Here is a 20,457-nt window from a genome sequence, read left to right as displayed (position 1 = left end):
GGTTAGGAATTTAGGGTGCCTACGTGTCTAAATATAGCGGGGAGCACCGGCGGTAGTACTTTGAAGTGTTATCTACACTACGCTAAATACTTAGTAAGGATATGAAGTCTAATTTGTCACATTACATTACTTCTTTTACAACATCCAAGGCCGTACACTCAAGAGCAATGAAAACAAGGTTTGTATGAAAATTTATTTCAAAAGGCGCCCGTTTTAATTGCTCTAAAAAATAATAGTTGTTGCACGGTATGATGGCAGGAAATTTCTTTTTGGCCAAGGGAAGACGTAAAATTGTCTACCTACACACCTTGTACGGTAACAAAGAAAGCTTCAATTTACTCATCACTCGTAATTTCTTTAAAAAATAACTAATAAATAGAGTGTACGCCATCGATCGATCTGATGGCCGGTCGGTGGCCATCAGAACAATCGACCGACGCGATGTTGTAGGACTTGAAGCATTCTTAAGTTTTGCCGCCCAAGTGTTAATGTAGGTACAATTACCGCAATAACTACGTGCCTTATGATGAATTCAATTCTAGCTTCACTATTTATACATCTAAAAGTACTTGCCATATTAAAATGAAGCGTTCTAAAAGCAAATAAATTCACCATTAAAAATGTTGTCTTAATTGGTGAACGTCACGAAGTAACATAAATATAAGCGCTATAATGCCTGTAGCAAGATCTACGTTATATGCGTATATGTATAAATATTTTGTGTCTTGCAATATGTACTCACGCACACTTCAGCCTTCAGCCGCATGTTTAGATAAATTTAGTGAAAACAATATCAAAGCTATATACAATAATTGCTTATACTTAGTGTTAATCAGCCGATTCGAATTAGTCATGTTTAAGATAAAATTATGATAAAAAGTGGTGAGAAAAAAGATATGCTCATCGCAATTTCAAATTATCATCCTATCAGAATACATAAAATACTAGTTGTGCGATAGTTTCTGTTTATTGAGTTATGATAAAGCGATTAGGGCTGCCTTTGTGGTGGTAATAACATGTCTTATCGCGACACATGCATTATTGTACTATCGGTTTGGAATCGGAAATCGATGATAATCTTGAACAGGTCATATTAAATGCCATTTAACCTTATCGTTACTACTACAACACACAAAAGAATCATTAGTATCTAGGAATCATAGATAAAGTTTAGATCCCAATTACCTGGCCAGTAAATTTGCATTTTTCCATGAAAATATGTATGGTGTTCCAGCCTTCCTTTCAAACTGAAAAAACCTAAGTAAGCAACTGTGGCAAACTGATAAAAACCCGTTTTCCATTCAATAATAAACCTACATACAAGACGTTATTGCAACTTGTTTCATTGCAATTTAGTATGGTTAGTGGTTTATACAGTATTATAATAGGAATAACTGTAACGTGACGATGTAACCAGCTAAACTAGACCACATTATAAAACCATTTACATAAAACACATGTCCGAATCGGATGACCACTTTAATATGGTGCAACCGCTATCTTTAATAATATTATGTGCATTACTCATTATACTGTACATATTTTCTAAATAACTAAGCTTTTTAAAAACTTTATATAAAAAATATCCCGCAACTAGATCGTAAATGAAATCAACTGCTTCCGAAAATATGCGTTTGACCAGCAAGTCTTCAAGTAACGAACAAAACGGAAGTCTCTTTATAATAAATAAGTTAGAAGATACTTCCGCTTGCCATTACAGTTACAAGCATTCATTAAACGGACCCCAAGTATATAACCAATAGAAAATATGTAGGTCTATACAAGCATGTTGGGCGTTACACTCGAAAACATGCTGGTCGAGCATAATTAACTTTCTGTTTGTGATTGTTAGTATGTCTCCAGTACCTACCAAAACAGATGCCTGCTAATTGTGAGTAACCACACAAACAAGTTTTTTATTACTCATATCATCCTCTTTGTCAGTGTACAATGGAAATTATGTAAATGCACACTGTTTACAGAAACCGCGATGTTCGAATGACCTGGGCAATTCTATTTAAAGTTGGGTTACCAAGCGGTTATTAGCCGTGAAAGAACTAACCATATGGATCGGCAACTTTTAAACGAAATATACTCACCTAAGAAGCATCGCTCTCGCCGTTTTTTGCTAATACAGCTGTTCTTTAGTAATCGTATCGAAACGGACGCAAACCATAGGTAACATTCCTTTCAAAACTTATTTCCGTCGATTCACTGAGTATTTAATTCAAATAATAAGAGAACCTACAGTTTCCTAATGGCTGAATTGTCGCAAAACATTGTCGTTCGCGATTGCTTTAAGCGTACCTAATCAATCGCTGTGCAAAAATGAAAATGCAATTCACCTTGAACCTTTGAACGTCCTCCATGGTGGCGGTTTTTCCATCCGACACGCAAGAGTGGAAGAATGACGGGGCTACGGACACACCGAGCGCTTCGGATGTCATGCCGGTACCTGTAAACAATGATTTTGCAAACGTTAATGAAGCTTGAATGTGTATAAGGATGGCTCGGCGTATCTGTAAACACGCCAGCCGTTAGCATGGCTAATTTAGGTTCAGATTACGGTTATTACCGTTCTAAGGTAGGTAGGTAGTATCATATGGAGAGAAACGCGAGTGGTCATATATGGAAAACATGAATTAAGCCATTTTATCCCTTCAAGCGTTCTCTTTTCTTCCAGCTAACCTTGAACCAACAAAATGTATATAACAGATATAGATATTGACTGAAGAAAGCATTGACAGTTCAGTATATAATAAATTTCGCGTCAGCTCATATAAATCGCGATGTATCTACTGAAGGTCAACACGATCATAAGGAGTCAAGATCCTCGGCAGTGAGGGAACGATCAAGAAGAGAGATCTACTGAAGAAAGATACAGATCCAAGTCGGCAACATTACAAAACACAATGAATACACAGTGTTATTTACACCATTAAATATATATTAGACTTTAAAATGATACATTACATTAACTCATGTAGGTTCTTATCTTATCTAGCCTATCATTCTAAGTAGGTTTGTATTAAAATAAATCTAACATACCTATTTTTTCACGTCTTTTTAATTAATTAATTTATATAACCTTGTCTTTACGCCTTTCCATCGAAATAACCAAGAAAGTAACAGATACGGTCACTATAAATAGTTACAATTCGATGGCCGATGTAAATGCAACGTCTAATCTAAATTCTTATACTGTTTAGGCGGCGCGTTGTATCAATTAAATTCATAATAAATGTCTGGTACGACGATGAAGACTGAAACTTAACAATGCGTAGTCGCATGAACGAGAGTGATACATATTAGCAATCACTCACGCGAACTATCAAATGAACATAATGCGGAACGTGTATAATGAATAATTATTTTGTAATTTTAATATCAATTTAATTCGTGTTAATTGCTCACACAACCAGCCAGTATATTATATTAGCCTCTCATTTAAAATCAATGGAAAAAATCCCTCAAAACATCTTCATGCTCTGGAAATAACTCAAGAAGTATTAAAACATGACATAAACCACGAAAGTGACATGTTACAATATTATGATATAATTAATTATAATGACTATCCGTTAGTTACTCATAATGCCGTTATAACAGCGAACGAAAAAACGTTATAATTACTACTAGTAATATCTGTGTATTTTTATTTTTATTTTAATGAATTGTAATTGTACCTGTTTTTCTACTAATATATCTAAGCGAGCATGTAAACGCCACAGCACAGCGCTAATAAAAGTCAAACTATTAAACATCATAAAGACATAAAAAGTTTTAAATTATAGTCTAGAAAGGTACTTCCTGAAACATTTGGGCGTCACTCCGTACATCGCGAGCAAACGATGCGTGAATGCGTCGATTACGGCTTAGTCCAGCATTACAAACGCTTACCGATCACAAGTGAATCGAACGTCTAAATAAACTAATATTGAGTACCCTCTACGATTAAGCCAGGTCATTACGAATATCAAGGTCACAGTTGACACTGGTTTCCTCGAACGGTTGACTCTGAAAGCGATGGGAATGCACGTCCTAATTATGCGCTTGATCACGTAAATAGCTTCGTGCAGTCATTGTTCGCGCGGCATTGACTTCAGGAAGAATTTCAAATTTGTGGTTAAAAATTCAATTGATTATTAGTGATTACATAGTAATCGTGAAGGTACGTTTTAAAGCCGTTTTAATTTATTTTAATTGCCGCAATATCTGTCAGTTAGATGTGTTCAGTATTCACTTAATGGTTATACGGAACGTTTTTATCGTCTATTAATTGACGTCTGTTTACGGAATCTCTTGCCAATTTTTCTTCATGGGGCTGAAAAAACTCTTCGGTTGTAAGACGGAGAAAAGTCACATTGGAAACGGTTTCTTTAGAATACCCACCAAACAAATGATAATATACGAGCTATTAATGCATTTCGGGCTCGTCACCAAGAAACAATGTTTATATAAAACGCTTAGTTCTACAACGCCGGGAGGTTTAAAGTCGGCTTCCATCATCATTTGACTGTACTTAACTTATTCGCAGAATAGGCGCGGATGTTATTTTCTTCCATACCATACTTCTCTGTCGCCTGTCATCTGATCACATTCTATCTGTTTATATCGTATCTCGCACAGCCCTTTTTCCTAGGTCTTTCTCTTACAGCCCTCCAAATTCGTAAATGTATACCCTATCCCACTCCCATGAGTTCCTAATACATATTCAAATGTCCATTATGGCATCGTCGCGGTACAGCGCGCGCATAACGCTCTGGTTATGGCGTACACAGTTACGCCCGCGCCCCATTCGTTCGCCTTTACGTCATTTGTTGTAGTCGGATAATGGTAGCTATCGTATCTCATCGCATAAATTATTGCATTGTGACAGTATTAGTTGCTTCCGGTGCTTATTGTTGAGGTTTCACGCGACGTCGTGCGGGCGAATGATCATCTCACATTCTTGGGCGGTGTGTGAAGATAAGTGGTTCTTAAACGGTGATCCGCGGGCCAATTGTGGTCCCTGGAAGCATCCGAAGTGGTCCGCGAATTTATAAATAGAATAGAATAACACTTTTTGGAAATTTCTCTTTACAGGCATTTATTTTCATACTGTGGTACTTGGTCAGATGGTCCGTTTCACCGAAATCTTAAGGTCCACTGGTTTAGAATAGAATAGACCCAAACACATTTAACTATTTACCATAATATTATTGACCGATTTGACTTAGTGGGTAGTGACCCTGCCTATGAAGCCGATGGTCCTAGGTTCGAATCCCGGTAAGGGCATTTATTTGTGTGGTGAGCACAGAGAGATATTTGTTCCTAAGTCATTGATGTTTTCTAATATGTATTTAAGTATTTGTATATATTATATATATCGTTGTCTGAGTACCCACAACACAAGCTTTTTTTAAGCTTACCGTGGGAGTGGGACTTAGTCAATTTGTGTAAGAATGTCCCTATAATATTAAATCTTCAAATGAAGTGACTCATATAATATCGATCGAACTTCACTTCAAGAATTTCGTTTGATCATCAAATATTCGTTGCAAATGTCTTTCTAATATAAGCATACGTATCTACTAAGTACGAAAGCGTTCAAATATAAAAATATAATTTAGTTGGAAAACTTAGGATAAGCTCATTTTGAGCAACAACTATCACCTAAGGTAATAGCTAAACGGCTAAACCCGAGAATCTTCTTCAGTTCGGAACTATTCCGTGTATTCAGAATTATTCCGTGTAATAACCAAGGAATGCTCACCACTGATGAATTATATGAATAGGCAGGAAACAGAAGATTTCTTAGCAGTAGGCGCGGAAATGAGTTGTGCAATGTCGACAATACATTTTTCTATGTACACTTTTCTTGTTTGTATTGCAGAGCTGGCATACCTTGTACAGGATCCAGGAATACTCTCTGCATTGTATTACTGTTTTGTAACCTTTGAATGAGTGAAACTAGGAAGCAAGTAGTTCTTTTAGTGTGAGAGTGTGTTCTGTCAGTGAGTGTGGAAAGGAAAACCAGCAAAAGATCTAAAGGTTCTTGCAATTCTGTGGTTTGTATCTGAATACACTTGTGAGCTCTGTGATACCTTGCAAACCATGTCACGCGGACACCATTATGAAAAAAATTAGTACTAAAACTAAATCGACAAAAAAAAAACATTAGATGAAAATTTTACGAGATATGGCTGATAAATGCGACATATAGAGGAGAACAGCAGGAAAAACAAAAGCATGTTTGCTCAATCTGGCTTATTAAATTTGAAGTTTTTATTTTATTTAAAATTTCATCGCTTAAGACCCCGTAGATTCGTGTTTTTCTCTCACTCTCACTGAGCGTAAGGGTGAGCGAGATGGATGCGCGAGCTTGGGGCCGCGCAAATCATGTTTTTGAATTGTAATTTGTTGTAAGTTATAAAAAAGAATTAAGTAATCGTTGTTCCCTCAAAAATTAAATTTTTAGAGGCAATATTTATATTTTAAGCTTTTGGGCATAAAATTAATTTTATTTTATTTTAATTTAAAATTAATTGTTACAAATCTTTAAAGTGCGTTTTGAACTACGGTAGTGATTTTTTTATATCGAGCGAAAGTCAAAAAATCAGGATTCGAAGCGCTGAAGTCTCTAGACAACATTTCTGGCGACCGTATTGTTATGTAAAAAAGCGGTATTTTCCAGACAAACCTTGACCTCCCATTAAACAGTACGAGTGGCTAAATAACAATTATAACAGGCCGCTGCTCATGAAGAAAGTGTAAGTTTCCATTACCAACAGATGTCAAGACACGCAGGACGTAAAACGTCGACGCATACGGCGAATATGATTCATGGTCATGCATTACCATAATGAGTTCATAACCATCCACCCTTAATCGGGTGTTCATAATATGTCTTTGTTTGTGTTTTATAACATGTGATAGTTGTTCTGTTTTTATGCGCTAACATATGACCACCAACTCACCAATTGAGCAGCTATTTAGTACTGAATTACAATCTACAATCGTATGAGTACAATCTGAATCTCTTCAAGGCTAGAGTAAATAGGTATCTCATAGGTAAGCGTGCTCCACCGTAGACCGCATCATCACTTACCATCAGGTGTGATCGTGGTCAAACGCCTGCCTATCCTCCATAAAAAAAATAAAAAAAAAAGAATTACGCGCGACTTCTGCGTGGAAATTACTGATGAATGATAAAAAGTAAAAACCATCCTGTATGTAGGGATGGATTCCTAAAATAAAATATCGACATACTACATTTAGAGAGTATTATCTCATCGGATGCGGCGCTAGACCACCATACCTATAACCGACTTATTGGGGCCGCTAGCACAATATCATAAGGAAACCACAGCAATTAATTAAAGATACCTAATAAAGGAAGAAATATATTTAAATTAAAATATTTCCTCAAACGAAACAATGTTACATGAGTGCTCATATTTTTGCCATAACTTTAGCTCAATAATGTACACATATGGGCTTCATACTACCACAATAAAACCATGTCACTGAGAAATTAAGTAAGATTAAACAATAGCGGGAGAACCGGGGCGGTTGCATCACTTATTAAGGCGTGCGTGGGCTGTGTGTAATTGGCAAAATTAAACTAATTATTTTCGGCAACGAGTGCGTGCAAAGAGTTGAAAAATGTTTCTGGGAGTGTCGTTTCGTGTGTCCTTAGTATGATAAATATGTCAGTGTTAGTTAGCATTTATACAGAACGTCATTAAATGTAATTAAACACTACCAACCACTCCGACTCAAATTAAAAAAAACCGTCTCGGGCGTGATATGAACAGGCAGCTCTGAGACACTGCTCCCGCTCTAACAAATAAAGTATACAATTTGGCCAGCAAGGCTCTGCTGAATGAAGATGAAAGGTGACTGATATACAATAACCATGAGGAGCAAAATATAGTTTTTTCTTCAAATCGAATGCTGTGATAGCTACGCTAGTTCAATTGACAAAGATGCCGTTTTTTATAAATAACGTATTAATTATCTTGAAACTGTTGACTTATTAGTTACCTACCACTAACGCAATAGTACATACAATAGAGGCCGGGAAACGTAGGGTTGCAGGCCAAGTAGATATATACGGCTGAGCGTAGCGAAGCCGGATAGAGATACGCGGCCGGCAACCCTGTTTCTCGCCGAGATATGTATAGTGCTTTTCTCAAACTTGCAATTAAAACAAAAAATTGTAGTCAATTTGTTTTGTGGCGACCTACTCAGCTCGCCACTCTACCAGCGGTGTACAATCTTGACCGCCGTTGCTTAGCAACGAATATGCACAACAAATCACCGTACCAAGCTAACTGAAGCTAGTTGATGGTTGGATGCCAAGACGTTGTGTCACAATTTGACGTTAAAAAACAAAAGAAGGTTGCTTTACAGTCCTAGGTATGTAAGGCAGTATGAAATTCCTTTACATATCATCTTCACTCATCGCACCTGATATGTAGTATTTCCGGACCTAATTTGACGTAAGTCATGTCATCATTTCATAGCAAGTTTGAGAAAAAGATATTGCAGGGCTTCATAATAGTCAAGCACTCAAGCACTGGAACGGTCTACATATGGCAGGAACAAGATGTTGAGAGATAGTGCATCTAGAGTGCCTAGATTTATTATTTAATGTACTACGTGTTGTTATTTGTCTTAATGTGTCATGACTGTCATGAGTCTTTTAAATAATTTGTACTTGTTGAGCCTACCAACACTATATGAATCTCCTGATTCAAATAAATAAACAATTGAATTGGATAGTCTGCCTGTCTGTTCACTCCTATTTACATCTAATACAGTTGAACAGGAATACCATTTTAAAGAGTCAGCTATGTAGTACTTACCAGCTTTATCAGCATTGGACGCCATCACCCGAAACGTGCCGAACAGCAGCACTAGCAGCCTTTGCGTGCACACTGGCAGGGACAGAAGCAGTCTGTGAACAAAAACACATATTTAAGAATTCTTCAGGTTCTTTACTTTCTTTTTTCGTTCTCGACGCGAGAAATCTCGTGAAAATTGGCCTTCGTCGAGACGGGAAAAAATTTCAATGCATCGAAGACTCAAGAAATAAATATCTTGTGATAAGTACAAAAACACACGTATAACAAGTTATGTGTCAATACGAGAATTGTATTTGTATAGGTAGTTTATTAAATATATATTTTTTTACATTTTTAGGCACTTAAAAATGTATTAATCAACCAAATAAAAAACTGCCTTGATCCGTCCCCTATATCGTTCTGGCTTCAACCAATGTCATTTTATCGTGTAATGTTTTGAACTACCCTCAAATGTCTAAAGTATTCTTCTCGTTAGGTTCTTTATGGCCACGTAATAACAAATATTACAAACTAATTTACTATTGATAAATCAAATCATCCCGATATATCCTTATTCCCAAAATAGCACAATCTTAGCAGCTTCTTTTTTAGGTTAAGTAACTTAAGTAACTATTAATATTACATACTAAAACCTCAGTACCCCTAGTGTAAATTTATTCGATGGCGTAACGTAACGAACGCGTTTGCGTTAAGTCTCATTTTGTCTCATTTTAAGTTTCTAAAACGTCCCGCTTGGCGCGCTGTGTCCAAATCCCATACTAAATGAGACTTCACGCAAACGAGTTAAATTAATGGATTTTAATATTCTTGCCTAGTAAAATAACATATTGTGGTTTGTTAACATTTTATTCAATACCTAAAGAAATATACTAAAGCATATCGCATAGCCGACGCGCACGCCTGCACCAATATTTTTTTTGCTTGTTATTGAATTTTTGATTATTAGGTGCAGTTTATCAAGTCTTTTCTGTAGACTTCGCAAAGTTAAGGGAATCTAAAGCATTTTTTTACGCCGAGGCTCGAATAAAAAAACGGGATATATATGTATGTATAATGATATGCATGTATAATGAGCAGCAGAGATAACTGACCCCCCTGCAAACAAGTTTCTATGTGCCAGACTCGTTAACTTTTCTAGTATTATCCACAGAAGTGACCGTTTTCTAAAATATGTTTGACCCTTATGTAACTGAAGTCGATCTACGTTTTATATAATAACGGGGCAACGAGACAAGTAGCCTGTTAAAAGCGGTCCAAATAAGGGGTAGTGCCTTGCATTAAATAAGGGTCGTCTGGTTTTTTTTTTATGTCTGATGTTGTAAAATCCAAGTTACTGGACTTGAAAGCTCGACAGGTCATTGTCAAATACATACTGGAAAAACCATGCAATTTTGGGAGACTAGGTCAGAATTTCAGCAACTTGTATTTATGAGAGCTTTTTGTCACTATTCACTTATAAAAATAAAAAAAACAGCTAACCCTTATTTAATGCAAGGCATAATGTAGCAATTAAATGAGTTAAAGACATATCTAAGGACGGGCCTTACGGGCACTAAGAATACTATGTCACACCGCTGTACTGGCCCCATTTTTATTACCCGTAAGGCCCGTCCTTAGATATATGTCAATAGTTAAAGCAGAACTATGCTACAATTCCTCGCAGTTCGTATGCAGAGTATAAAATCATTCAGAACACATAATTGCCAGGCTCCTACCACAAATACCAAATTTATTTACCTATTACTTAATAAGTAATTATATATACCGTAAGCCATTTAAAGAGGAAATGGGGCGTAAACAAGACTTACCTAAACCGTAGCCATTATCATAAATGACCGACATAACATAACACAACAGGGAAATATGACATAATGCCGGGTCGTTGACCGGCGCGCGTAAATATATAATATAACTCGATTACTCCTTTAAAAGGGAAAAGATTGGTAGATTGAATGACAGCTTCTTAGTAACGTGTAACTCGACCATTAAATTGACCGAAACTAAGTTGGCTACTAAGGATTAGGGTCATTCGTAATTATTTGATTACGGTGTAACCATTACCTACCTAAAACGATGCTCTATGTTCATAGTGATCGTCCATAGATAGGATCCATAGTGGCTGTTGTTAAAATACCAACGTTCCTATTTTTCTTAAATTTACTTAACGTAGACGTCACGCAAACACAACACGAGAAAAAAGTACTTTTATGTACTTGTATTAAAAAAAATTGTACTCATACGTAGCATTTACCAAGCACGACCACGACTCCGGTGTCACAGTGCCTAAACCGTATGAGTACAATTTTTTTAATACAAGTACAAAACAGTATTATTTTTTTCGTGGATTTGTACCGCAAAAGAAGTTACAAAATCTTCCGTGCTGTCATGCTGTGTAACATCACACAAATAAAAGCATCATCAGCCTACTGCTGAACTCAACACCTCACCACTTTTTAGGGTTCTTTGTTAATCTAGTCTTTCTATTGAGCGTTAGTCTAGCCATTGTCTTTCAGATCTTATGTGGTCTCAATGGATTATTTATATAACTTGAAGACAATTAATAAATCTAAAGACGTGTAACTTATCCATTGTATGGTGTAACAATAGTAACATAGTATTCGGACATGCACATGAACGGTAATAGAGTGGCCCCCGCGCGTTGACGGAACAATGGATGTTTAGAGTCGCCCTGCATACATTTCGATGCGATACCCGATGTCCGTGCATTGTTTGTGTTGCGCTTCGGCAAACGATTGACCAGCCATTTTCGGTATCGTGGGTAATTTACGTAACTCCAGCGAAGGACAGGGGTCTTCAAAGGGTTCTCAATTTGTCGATAAGTATGTTCCCTGATTTCTCGAAGTTGGAAAATGGAATTTTTACTTTAGGTACCTGTTGGACCCATTTTTAATACGTCGCCGCAACTCTTCAAAACCCATCTTTAGATAGTACTTTTACTCACTACCTTACATGCCGTGAAAAAGAGAAGTAAATCTCAATTCCGAATTTTGGTCGTGATTTTTTTTCTCATACTTAAATATAATTGTTTTATTTCCTACTTCATTCAATCAATCACCCACAGGAGCGCAATTTATCCTTGTCTGATTGGTTCTTAGAAATCATTATCGAACGCCTATTTACACATGATTCCCGTGAGAAAACCGCTGCCAAATGAAAAAGGAGAAATAATGACGGCGTTCACAACGCTTTATGAGAGTATCGCTTTGGCTAGCCAGTGTAAGTCGGTCGGAGGGCTTGAATTCGATTTTTTACGCAAGTATCATTGATGAGCCGAATAAATGTCATATACTAAGAAAAAGTGACCAAGGCCTCCAGGACCCAGGGCTGGACTCGAACCAGCGTTATTTGCTATCGCGGCAGGTGCCTCTCATCCCCTCGACCACCCAAGTCACGGCGGCATAGGTCGAATTTTACCAAATTTGCAATTTTTACTGAGGACTTATGGCGCCCCCCGTTCTTTCTCTTAGTCTATTTTGTAGGTACATCATACAGTTTTTCAAAAACCTTTAATGGGGTTGGCAACTGTCAAAGGTTTGTATAGATTGCGCCAGCATAGTTTTTAACTGTGTTTTGTTTTGTTCCAGGCCAAAAAATACAAAACAAGAAAAAGACAGTATTCGTCGGACTCACAAGTAAAACCTACGATGGCGCCATCTGTTAAACACTTCGATCGGCTAAGCCCATTTACTTACGGGCACTAAGAATGGTGCTAGTTTAGTGGTGTCACTTACGAATTAGAGCCAATCGTGCAGGCTAACGCAACTAGTTGCGACCAATCGCGCGCGTGATGCGAACTCATCTACCAATCGCGTTGTGGCGTTAGACTGCACGATAATCTCGAATTCGTGTGCGTGACACCGCTGTACTGGCCCAATTCTTATTGCCCGTAAAGCCCCGTCCTTAGATATATGTCAATGCATTTGATCCTAAACAAGTAAGTTGCCCAAAAAATAATAATGATAATTTTTATAACCTTTTCAATATCTTCTTAGGCATAGTTTGTATTATTCTGGATGCCGAGTTATACTAGGGAATAGGTTTTGTAAATAGACAGCTGCGAGCGAGTATCATCGGTTTGCCGGGCCAGGCGTGAACGGGTCACTGAGCTTGTTCGCTCCACATTACTCCGGGACAGCTGCGAGGAAAAGTATTCGAAATACGGAAGGAATTGTATGCGACCAATCTCGGATAAAAGTGATTTCAATTCTGTATTTGGGTATGACTGACCTACTTGCGTTTAGTTTTAAGTAGGTATACCGGGTATACGAGACGCAGATCTGCTGTTTATAAAATGCATACATTACGTAATTACATATGTCGGTCAGTCTAGGGTAGGGTTGCCATCTCTAAAATTTGAAAACCAGGACAAGACGCGTGAAAACCCCGGATTTTAGAGTCCAGAACCCGGACCTGTCAACAGGCTTTTTTTAAGCAGTTTGTGCGTGTCGCGGGCGGCCTAAGACTTTAAATTTTTAAACCCGGACTACAAATGAAGCCCCCCCCCCAGACGCTCCCCGGGCGCCCTCTAAACTAGGACAAATCCGGGGAAACCCGGACGGATGGCAACCCTATAGTCTATGGGTATGCAAGCAGATAACTGAATTAGGCCCTTTGGACATGCAATTGGGCCTCAAACCACTCAAAATTGTTCTTAGAAGACTGCCACTCAAATAACTTTCGTGACTCCTTGATATTGGTAAAACTGATAATTTCTACTGGACACTGGACTATTATAATGAACAAAGCGGACAAGCCCTGTGTCACCTTCCCTCCTGGAACGGTGTCAAATTGATTATTAAACAAACCCTAAGAAACGACTTACTCATTATTAATGTAATATGGTTCTATGTTTGCCATGGTAACATCACAGTCTATAAAACAATTACTTCTATACACTATGGTAACATGGTTGATCGCGTGGGCGAATTTCGAGACTTAACGAGACTAACTTTAGCTAATGAAATTAAAAAAACATGTCACGACTAATGCATGAAAAAGTGCAATCGTATTGAGAGCTTCTTTTTCATGAAGTATGTTAACAAAACATACTTAACATAACAATAGGACATTCAAATTACAGGCCAACAAATAATACTTACCTACGTAGGTGATTCATTCACTACGTCATAATCATGCATAATGAGTGTAAACCACGCATAGGTAGTCTTCATTTACATAATGTCTTTGACATATACTGAAGACCAAATATGCAAATAAACCATCAGAATAGATTATTTCACTATAAACATGTGTGCACACATGTTAAATGGCAATAATTGTACGGTTGTTCACACCCGTTTAGCGAACAAATCGTAATTAATTAAGTAAACTTATCGTATTTACTATGTGCAAAGAGTTATTTATTGTAGAGGCATATAGTCTAAGAATAAATGTGTCGAAATTTAGTCAAAGGTCCCACTTTGTCGGATCGCCATAAGGACGAGATTTGATTGTATCTTTATACGAATAACCTGTCAAAGCGTCCTTATGGCAAGCGACAAAGTGGGACTTTGCTTGGAAACGACACAAATAGTGTCTCAAGAATGGCAGGCGAGTGCTATATGGCGCCATAAGTTTTGTAATAACTGACTAAAATTGTCAAACGTCAACAACTAGAGTTACTAAAGTTTTTTACGGCCCAAGGAATATGGAATTTCCTGGATAGGACTGTCGCAAAAGATCACTGCTTGGTCGACGTGGCACTCAAAACGCCCGCAACACCACAATAATAAACCTAAAGTTATGAATATGGGATCTTGCAGCGACGTCCACTTCAGGTGACAAATTCGAGGCACGATGTTTTTCTTAGACTTAGATCTCTTCTACAATCAATAGCTCTTTGTTAAGTTTAAGTGATGAATGAAGTCCATTTTGTTTTTTCTTATAGAAATTAACATTATTACTCGTATTACTAATGAACGCAAATGTTTCTTTAAGTAGTTTTACTGTTTAGGTTGCATGTTTGAAAGCAATATCGTGGTAAAATTACTTCCAGTGGCTTCTCATTACATGCCTTGTCTCATTACTGTATTTATTAAATGTTTTTATGAATTTTGTATAATTTTATTATAATTATGAAATGAGTTTCACAATTCAATTCAATTCTTTATTCGTTCATCACAGGTACATAAATAGGTGGTAACACAATGAGGAATTAAATGTTTATTTATAGCCCTATTTAATTAAAAACTCGTTAATTGACTGAGCGTATTCGTTTCAGCTTGGCCAAAAGTGCTTTCGTATAGTGTCAGACCAAGCTAAATTTACAACGATTTTGATAGCCCTGACTGTGCAAGTGTTATTTAAACGTCATAACTTCATAGAAGTAACAGACGGTTACAGTTTACGGTTCAATTCATAACGGTTAATAATTTTTGATTGCATTAACGTTTCGGCCAACACTGCTTGCACTGTCTGGGTTATCAAAATCGCCGCCAACTTAGCTTGGTCTAACTCTATCTCTCTTTTTTCAACCAATTCTCGTGAAATTTTGTAAGCAGATTAAAATTTTATTTAACAATTCAGGTCGGAGGTCGCGAGTTTAAACTTAAAACCCCGGCACGTATGACTTTTTCGGAACTTATGTACGAATTTTTGATATTTACCCGTTGCTTTTCGGTGAAGGAAAATATCGTGAGGAAACCGGACTAATTCCAATAAGGCCTAGTTTACCCTCCGGGTTGGAAGGTCAGTACCTACATAGTGCCTATGCCAATTCTCGAGATTAGTTCCTAAGCGGACCCACGGCTCCCATGAGCCGTGGCAAAACGCAGACAACATGAGGAAGACGATGTATACATTATATATATATGTGCACTAACTATAACGTAACAATCCTGTTGTTCAAATAGCAACTAGGCTAGTATGTGGTGATTGTTAATAGATCAGATATTGTTACGGTTGTACCAGGTGATATGATTGATTTGTCTGATACTACAGAGCAAGTGCACCAAAACACCTGTCACAGTTAAAACTAAAAGTGTAAGAATGTCCCTATAATATTTAAATTATTTATTTATATTTATATAGTTTAGTGCTGCCTAAACTAACATTGATCATATTATTGATATATTGATTATATCAGATAAACCCTTTTGACCCTTTTAGGACATATCTACCCTACTACAATTTCTTAATACTATACTATCTGAGTTTGAAGTAAGCAAGCAACTCGTGGTTGGTGAAACCGAACCTAAGTATAGAAACTTTTTTATTTAAAATAAAAGCTCTAATTAACTTAAGAACTACTTTGATTATCACTAGGAACTGCAAACTTTACTAATAAACACATGGTCTCTGTTTTGAAATACTAGATACTAAAATGACAACTAGATTGGCCAAGTTACTGCTCAAAACCTGTTTTTGTACTAATTTTATATGCAAAATCAGGTTGGCTGGATAAACTGAACTGAGATTTTAGTATATGAAATATAAAAGTAGGTTTAAAGCTATGGAGCTTTAAACCTACTGTTCAAGAACTTGCATGCAATATTCGATACATTGATGTCTACAGAGTACAATGAATTCAGTTGATTAACCAAATACTGGAATGTATGCAAGTTCATGAACCATCTAAATGGGGTTTAAGAACTATCTAACCTTCTTATTTCATGGACCTGCTGCTCTTCTGGGAACTCCACAGCGGTGAACAGGTGCATCTCCCCATCGCGTCCAAAAACACCTCCTGGTATTTTCCTGTACACACAATTCTAATTACATATACAGATAACCACACATATGAATGATCTCAATTATCATTGTAAAGATAGTGACCTTGTGCCACTTGGACAATGCTTAACTATGTTTATTTTATGTTTAGAAAGAACTCGAAAAATGTATGTGTGTTTAACCTTTTCAACGCTTTCTTCCTCGCATCAAAATGTGGTATACACGCCAATATGTCAACTATTGAGAAACGAATTTAAACTTTATCTGTCAACAGTAAAATTGCTTTGACAGCGTCTGCCATAAACCTCTTTAGTGGTCGTTGGCGTGGTAGGCACGACAGCACACAACCACTTTAGTGGCTCTTGGCGTTCAAAAGGTTAAAAACGAACCACATAATAAATGTGCAATTTAAGATTATTAGACTGTTTTACTGCAGTGTCTCATTTTCCTGCACAGTACTTCCACGGTTCTGTGTGATTCTTTTTAATGCTTAAAATAAGTATAGCAAGGAATAATATTGATGGGGCATCCATCTAGGATGTTGTTTTAAGGGAAGAATTAAATGACAACCGGTTTGGCCTAGTGGGTAGTGACCCTGCCTACGAAGCTGATGGTCCCGGGTTCAAATCCTGGTAAGGGCATTTATTCGTGTGATGAGCATGGATATTTGTTCCTGAGTCATGGGTGTTTTCTATGTATTTAAGTATTTATAACTATTTATATATTATATATATCGTTGTCTAAGTACCCTCAACACAAGCCTTATTGAGCTTACTGTGGGACTTAGTCAATTTGTGTAATAACATCCTATAATATTTATTAAATCTTCTCTTTTTTCCTTCTGATATTTTAAGGAAGGTAAATAAATGGCAGAGGAAAAAATATATTTGAAAAAAGAACTAGCTATGATATATAAGAGATAAAGAGGTCAGGGATTGGAACCGGTTTTTCCCAAAAACTTCGAAATAATCATATATTTTGGTTTATAATAATCATAATTTTATTGTGTTGTTAGATAACGACTTCGTATTATTAGATTGCCTAGTTAGAAATGAAATAATTAACAAAGAACGAAAAAACGTTTTCGTACCCATACAAAAAATACCGGTTTCCGATCCCTGAAAGAGGTGCTTTAGCAAAAAAATGGCAGTGAATTAGATTCACGTGTTCAGGTTTGGGTCACACCTGTAGGCCTGCATAAGATATTCAATATAGAATAGAGGCCATTTCATTTCGTAACACTGACAATTTTTTCCAGAGACTATTGGATTAAAATAATTGTAAGTATTGGTTGTAGCTCATCTACCAATTCAAGAATATATCCCTATATATTCTTTAGTAAATTAAATGAAGGACAAAATAATAGTTCAGTAACTGAAAACTTACCTCAAAAACTTCTTGAGTACACTAGCAATGGTATACACAGAGTAATTGTCTACATTCACTAGTCGGCCCGTTTGCAGGAAGTGAATTAGCTTCTTCATAGCACCCTGGTGTCCTGGTGCGCGAAACACATCCCGACGCAGCGGTGCCTCCTTGTTCAACTTTAAAATCAGCACCTACACAATAAAACCGTATAAAAACCCTGATGGCGACTATACTTCTACATAATTCTGATTTTTAAAGTTTTTTTTTTTACATCCGATACTAACGAGTAGAGGCCCAGGAATGTCGTCTTTACAAACTTCGTGCAAGGGTACTCCGAACTTCACTTTTTCTAGCCGCCGCGGATAGGGCAGGGTATTTGGGTGCCCGCAGGATGTGACCACATTGCTCAAAGTGGCAGCCCGCCGGTGCATCCTCCTAGCCCAGTTGCTCATTTTAGAAGCCTAGGTTAAGCTCGATTTAATTAAAATATGCATAACCTAACGCCACTTAGTTGTTACGGAAATAATAAAAACATTTGTGTCGCAAATGTTCGGTGTATAGCTGTACTGCACGCAGGCACGAGCCCTAGGGAAGATCAATTTGTAAACGAGTCCTCAATGCAAGTTTTACGACCACACCTCCATTTCTTCTAACTTGGCACTTCTCACAATATATAACAGAATTATAAACGAAAAGTAGTATCAGAAACAAAAACACCTAAAAATACGAATATATATTTTTTCTGCTACTAGCAAAGAAACGCGACAGCGAACGAAGAGCGAGCAATCAACTAACTTCTGTGTGTGCCAGTTGAATTAAACAATGTGACGTGTTGAGTATGACACTGTGTGTGATAGATGTGCAATGCAACCATTATGTATCTATCCAGAGGGCCTACCGCGAACCACGTTTGGCGTGTTTCTTCTCTGTCGCACTTGTAAATTCGTACGTAAGTGTGACAGGGAGGCAACACGACGAACGTGGTTCGCGGTAGGCCCTCTGCTTTCTAGCGTAGTGTGGGTGTATTTACGGAGTGTGAGTGCGTAACACGAAGCAGAGACAACGTAGAACGGACTACCTCAAGGGCTCGACAGACTACTGCGATTTATCATCACAATAGAGTGAGAAGGATTATGACTGATATTACCGATAAAATGGAGAGACGCAATAATAGGAATCTCACAAGGAGAAGAACGCAAACTCCATATAAAAAAAATGCCTCTTTCAAAACTTCGTTTATACCAGCGGCGCTCTCTTTGAATCTCAGTACTAAAATTGATAACCGGTGTAGTTAGCCTGGCGGGTTTTGGTAGGTAATTCAGTTCAGGAAGCTAGTGGTTCTGGTGTTCGAATCCCGGCGAGGGTATTTCTTTTTGTATTTTTTGTTTTTGTTGGGGTTTTAAAATTAGCATTTCTCAAATAGAAAAATATTATGTTAAGTAGATATTAATCAAAATCACAGGCATTTTTTGTAATGAGATAATGATTTCTATAAGTATTAGGAAGTTATTTCAATATAAAAGGTAACAAAACAGTTATATTATAATCAAGTTATAAATATTATTATTCCTATATATTACGATCAAAAGAGCTTGATTCGAAAAACATACAATAGGCAAAAGAAAACATTCAAAGGTATATATACATATTATTAAAAATATATGTATCGGACGGGGCGTGTTGAACTAACTGTGGCACTTCTTTATATCTAATTATCTACATACCTATATAAATTTTATTCAATGAGACCACAGGTCGGTAATTTCGGTTCATTAATGACGTGGCTACCGAATAACCTATCCTGAACGTGTGATTATTACCTATCTTTTATTTTTTTTAAAAGCCTTATTAGGTATTTATGTTTAGTTTGCCTATTTATTAGGGCATGTTTTAATTCCCAAATTTCCTTGATAACATTAAATAAAAGTCATTAAAAATCTTCATGATAAAAAAAACGTTGTGTATATACTATTTATTGCTTTTAATATAGCTTTTTAATACCTAAAACATGAATCTTTGGCAAATCTGGTATTACTTCACAATTTTAATGCATTTAAATTGTAATCAGATTACATATATCAGGCCAAAAAAACATGGATATATGACAACTAAAGTTGTTATTACATCTATCCAATTGTCGGATGTTTCTGCTCCACAGCTCAGTGCAGCAGTCTTGGTCAGCGTGAAACTAGTCGGGATTATGCGGCGGGTCAGTGTCTTTTGATATTGAGTCTCAAGGCCTCTAGTGACTGAGATCTTTTTTAAATATTATTATGGAGGGCCTCTAATCTCCACATATTTTATGAACACAGATAAAACCAAAAAGAAATAGGTAATAATTTATATAAAATAATTATAATTTACATATGGACATAAACCAAAATATCTGATAAAAATAATTTTATTTGTTCCTAAAGTTGTATGAACAAAGCCAGATGATGGGAGCAATGTCGCTGTAGCAAAATATTTTTTATATTAATTACTGGCAACGTATTTCCCCAGCATCAGACCACACATACGCAATTACAAAGGGTCATGTATTTCTAAG

The 20,457-nt window shown here is 36.8% G+C and overlaps 1 protein-coding gene across 5 annotated transcripts in view; it reads right to left on the bottom strand.

Annotated features, from left to right (window-relative positions):
- LOC133532727 (uncharacterized) overlaps positions 1 to 19,381 on the bottom strand; it is a 38,144-nt gene extending 18,763 nt beyond the window's left edge. For 3 of the 5 annotated variants that reach the window (XM_061871510.1, XM_061871536.1, XM_061871545.1), the window contains exons 1-6: positions 18,194 to 19,381; positions 17,928 to 18,100; positions 16,473 to 16,568; positions 8,853 to 8,944; positions 2,346 to 2,455; positions 743 to 754 (exon numbers count right to left, since the gene is read on the bottom strand). In XM_061871510.1, the coding sequence (XP_061727494.1) occupies positions 743 to 754; positions 2,346 to 2,455; positions 8,853 to 8,944; positions 16,473 to 16,568; positions 17,928 to 18,100; positions 18,194 to 18,361 (651 nt within the window). In that variant the 5' untranslated portion in view covers positions 18,362 to 19,381. The remainder of the gene's footprint in view (positions 1 to 742; positions 755 to 2,345; positions 2,456 to 8,852; positions 8,945 to 16,472; positions 16,569 to 17,927; positions 18,101 to 18,193) is intronic. The other 2 variants (XM_061871518.1, XM_061871528.1) reach the window with 1 other exon arrangement.
- Positions 19,382 to 20,457: the final 1,076 nt, after the last annotated feature.

The sequence above is a fragment of the Cydia pomonella genome, chromosome 2 (genome assembly GCF_033807575.1).
Source record: "Cydia pomonella isolate Wapato2018A chromosome 2, ilCydPomo1, whole genome shotgun sequence".
In the NCBI taxonomy this organism is placed as follows: domain Eukaryota; kingdom Metazoa; phylum Arthropoda; class Insecta; order Lepidoptera; family Tortricidae; genus Cydia; species Cydia pomonella.
The sequence above is the reverse complement of the archived record's forward strand: the minus strand, read 5'-3'. Positions and strand labels throughout refer to the sequence as shown.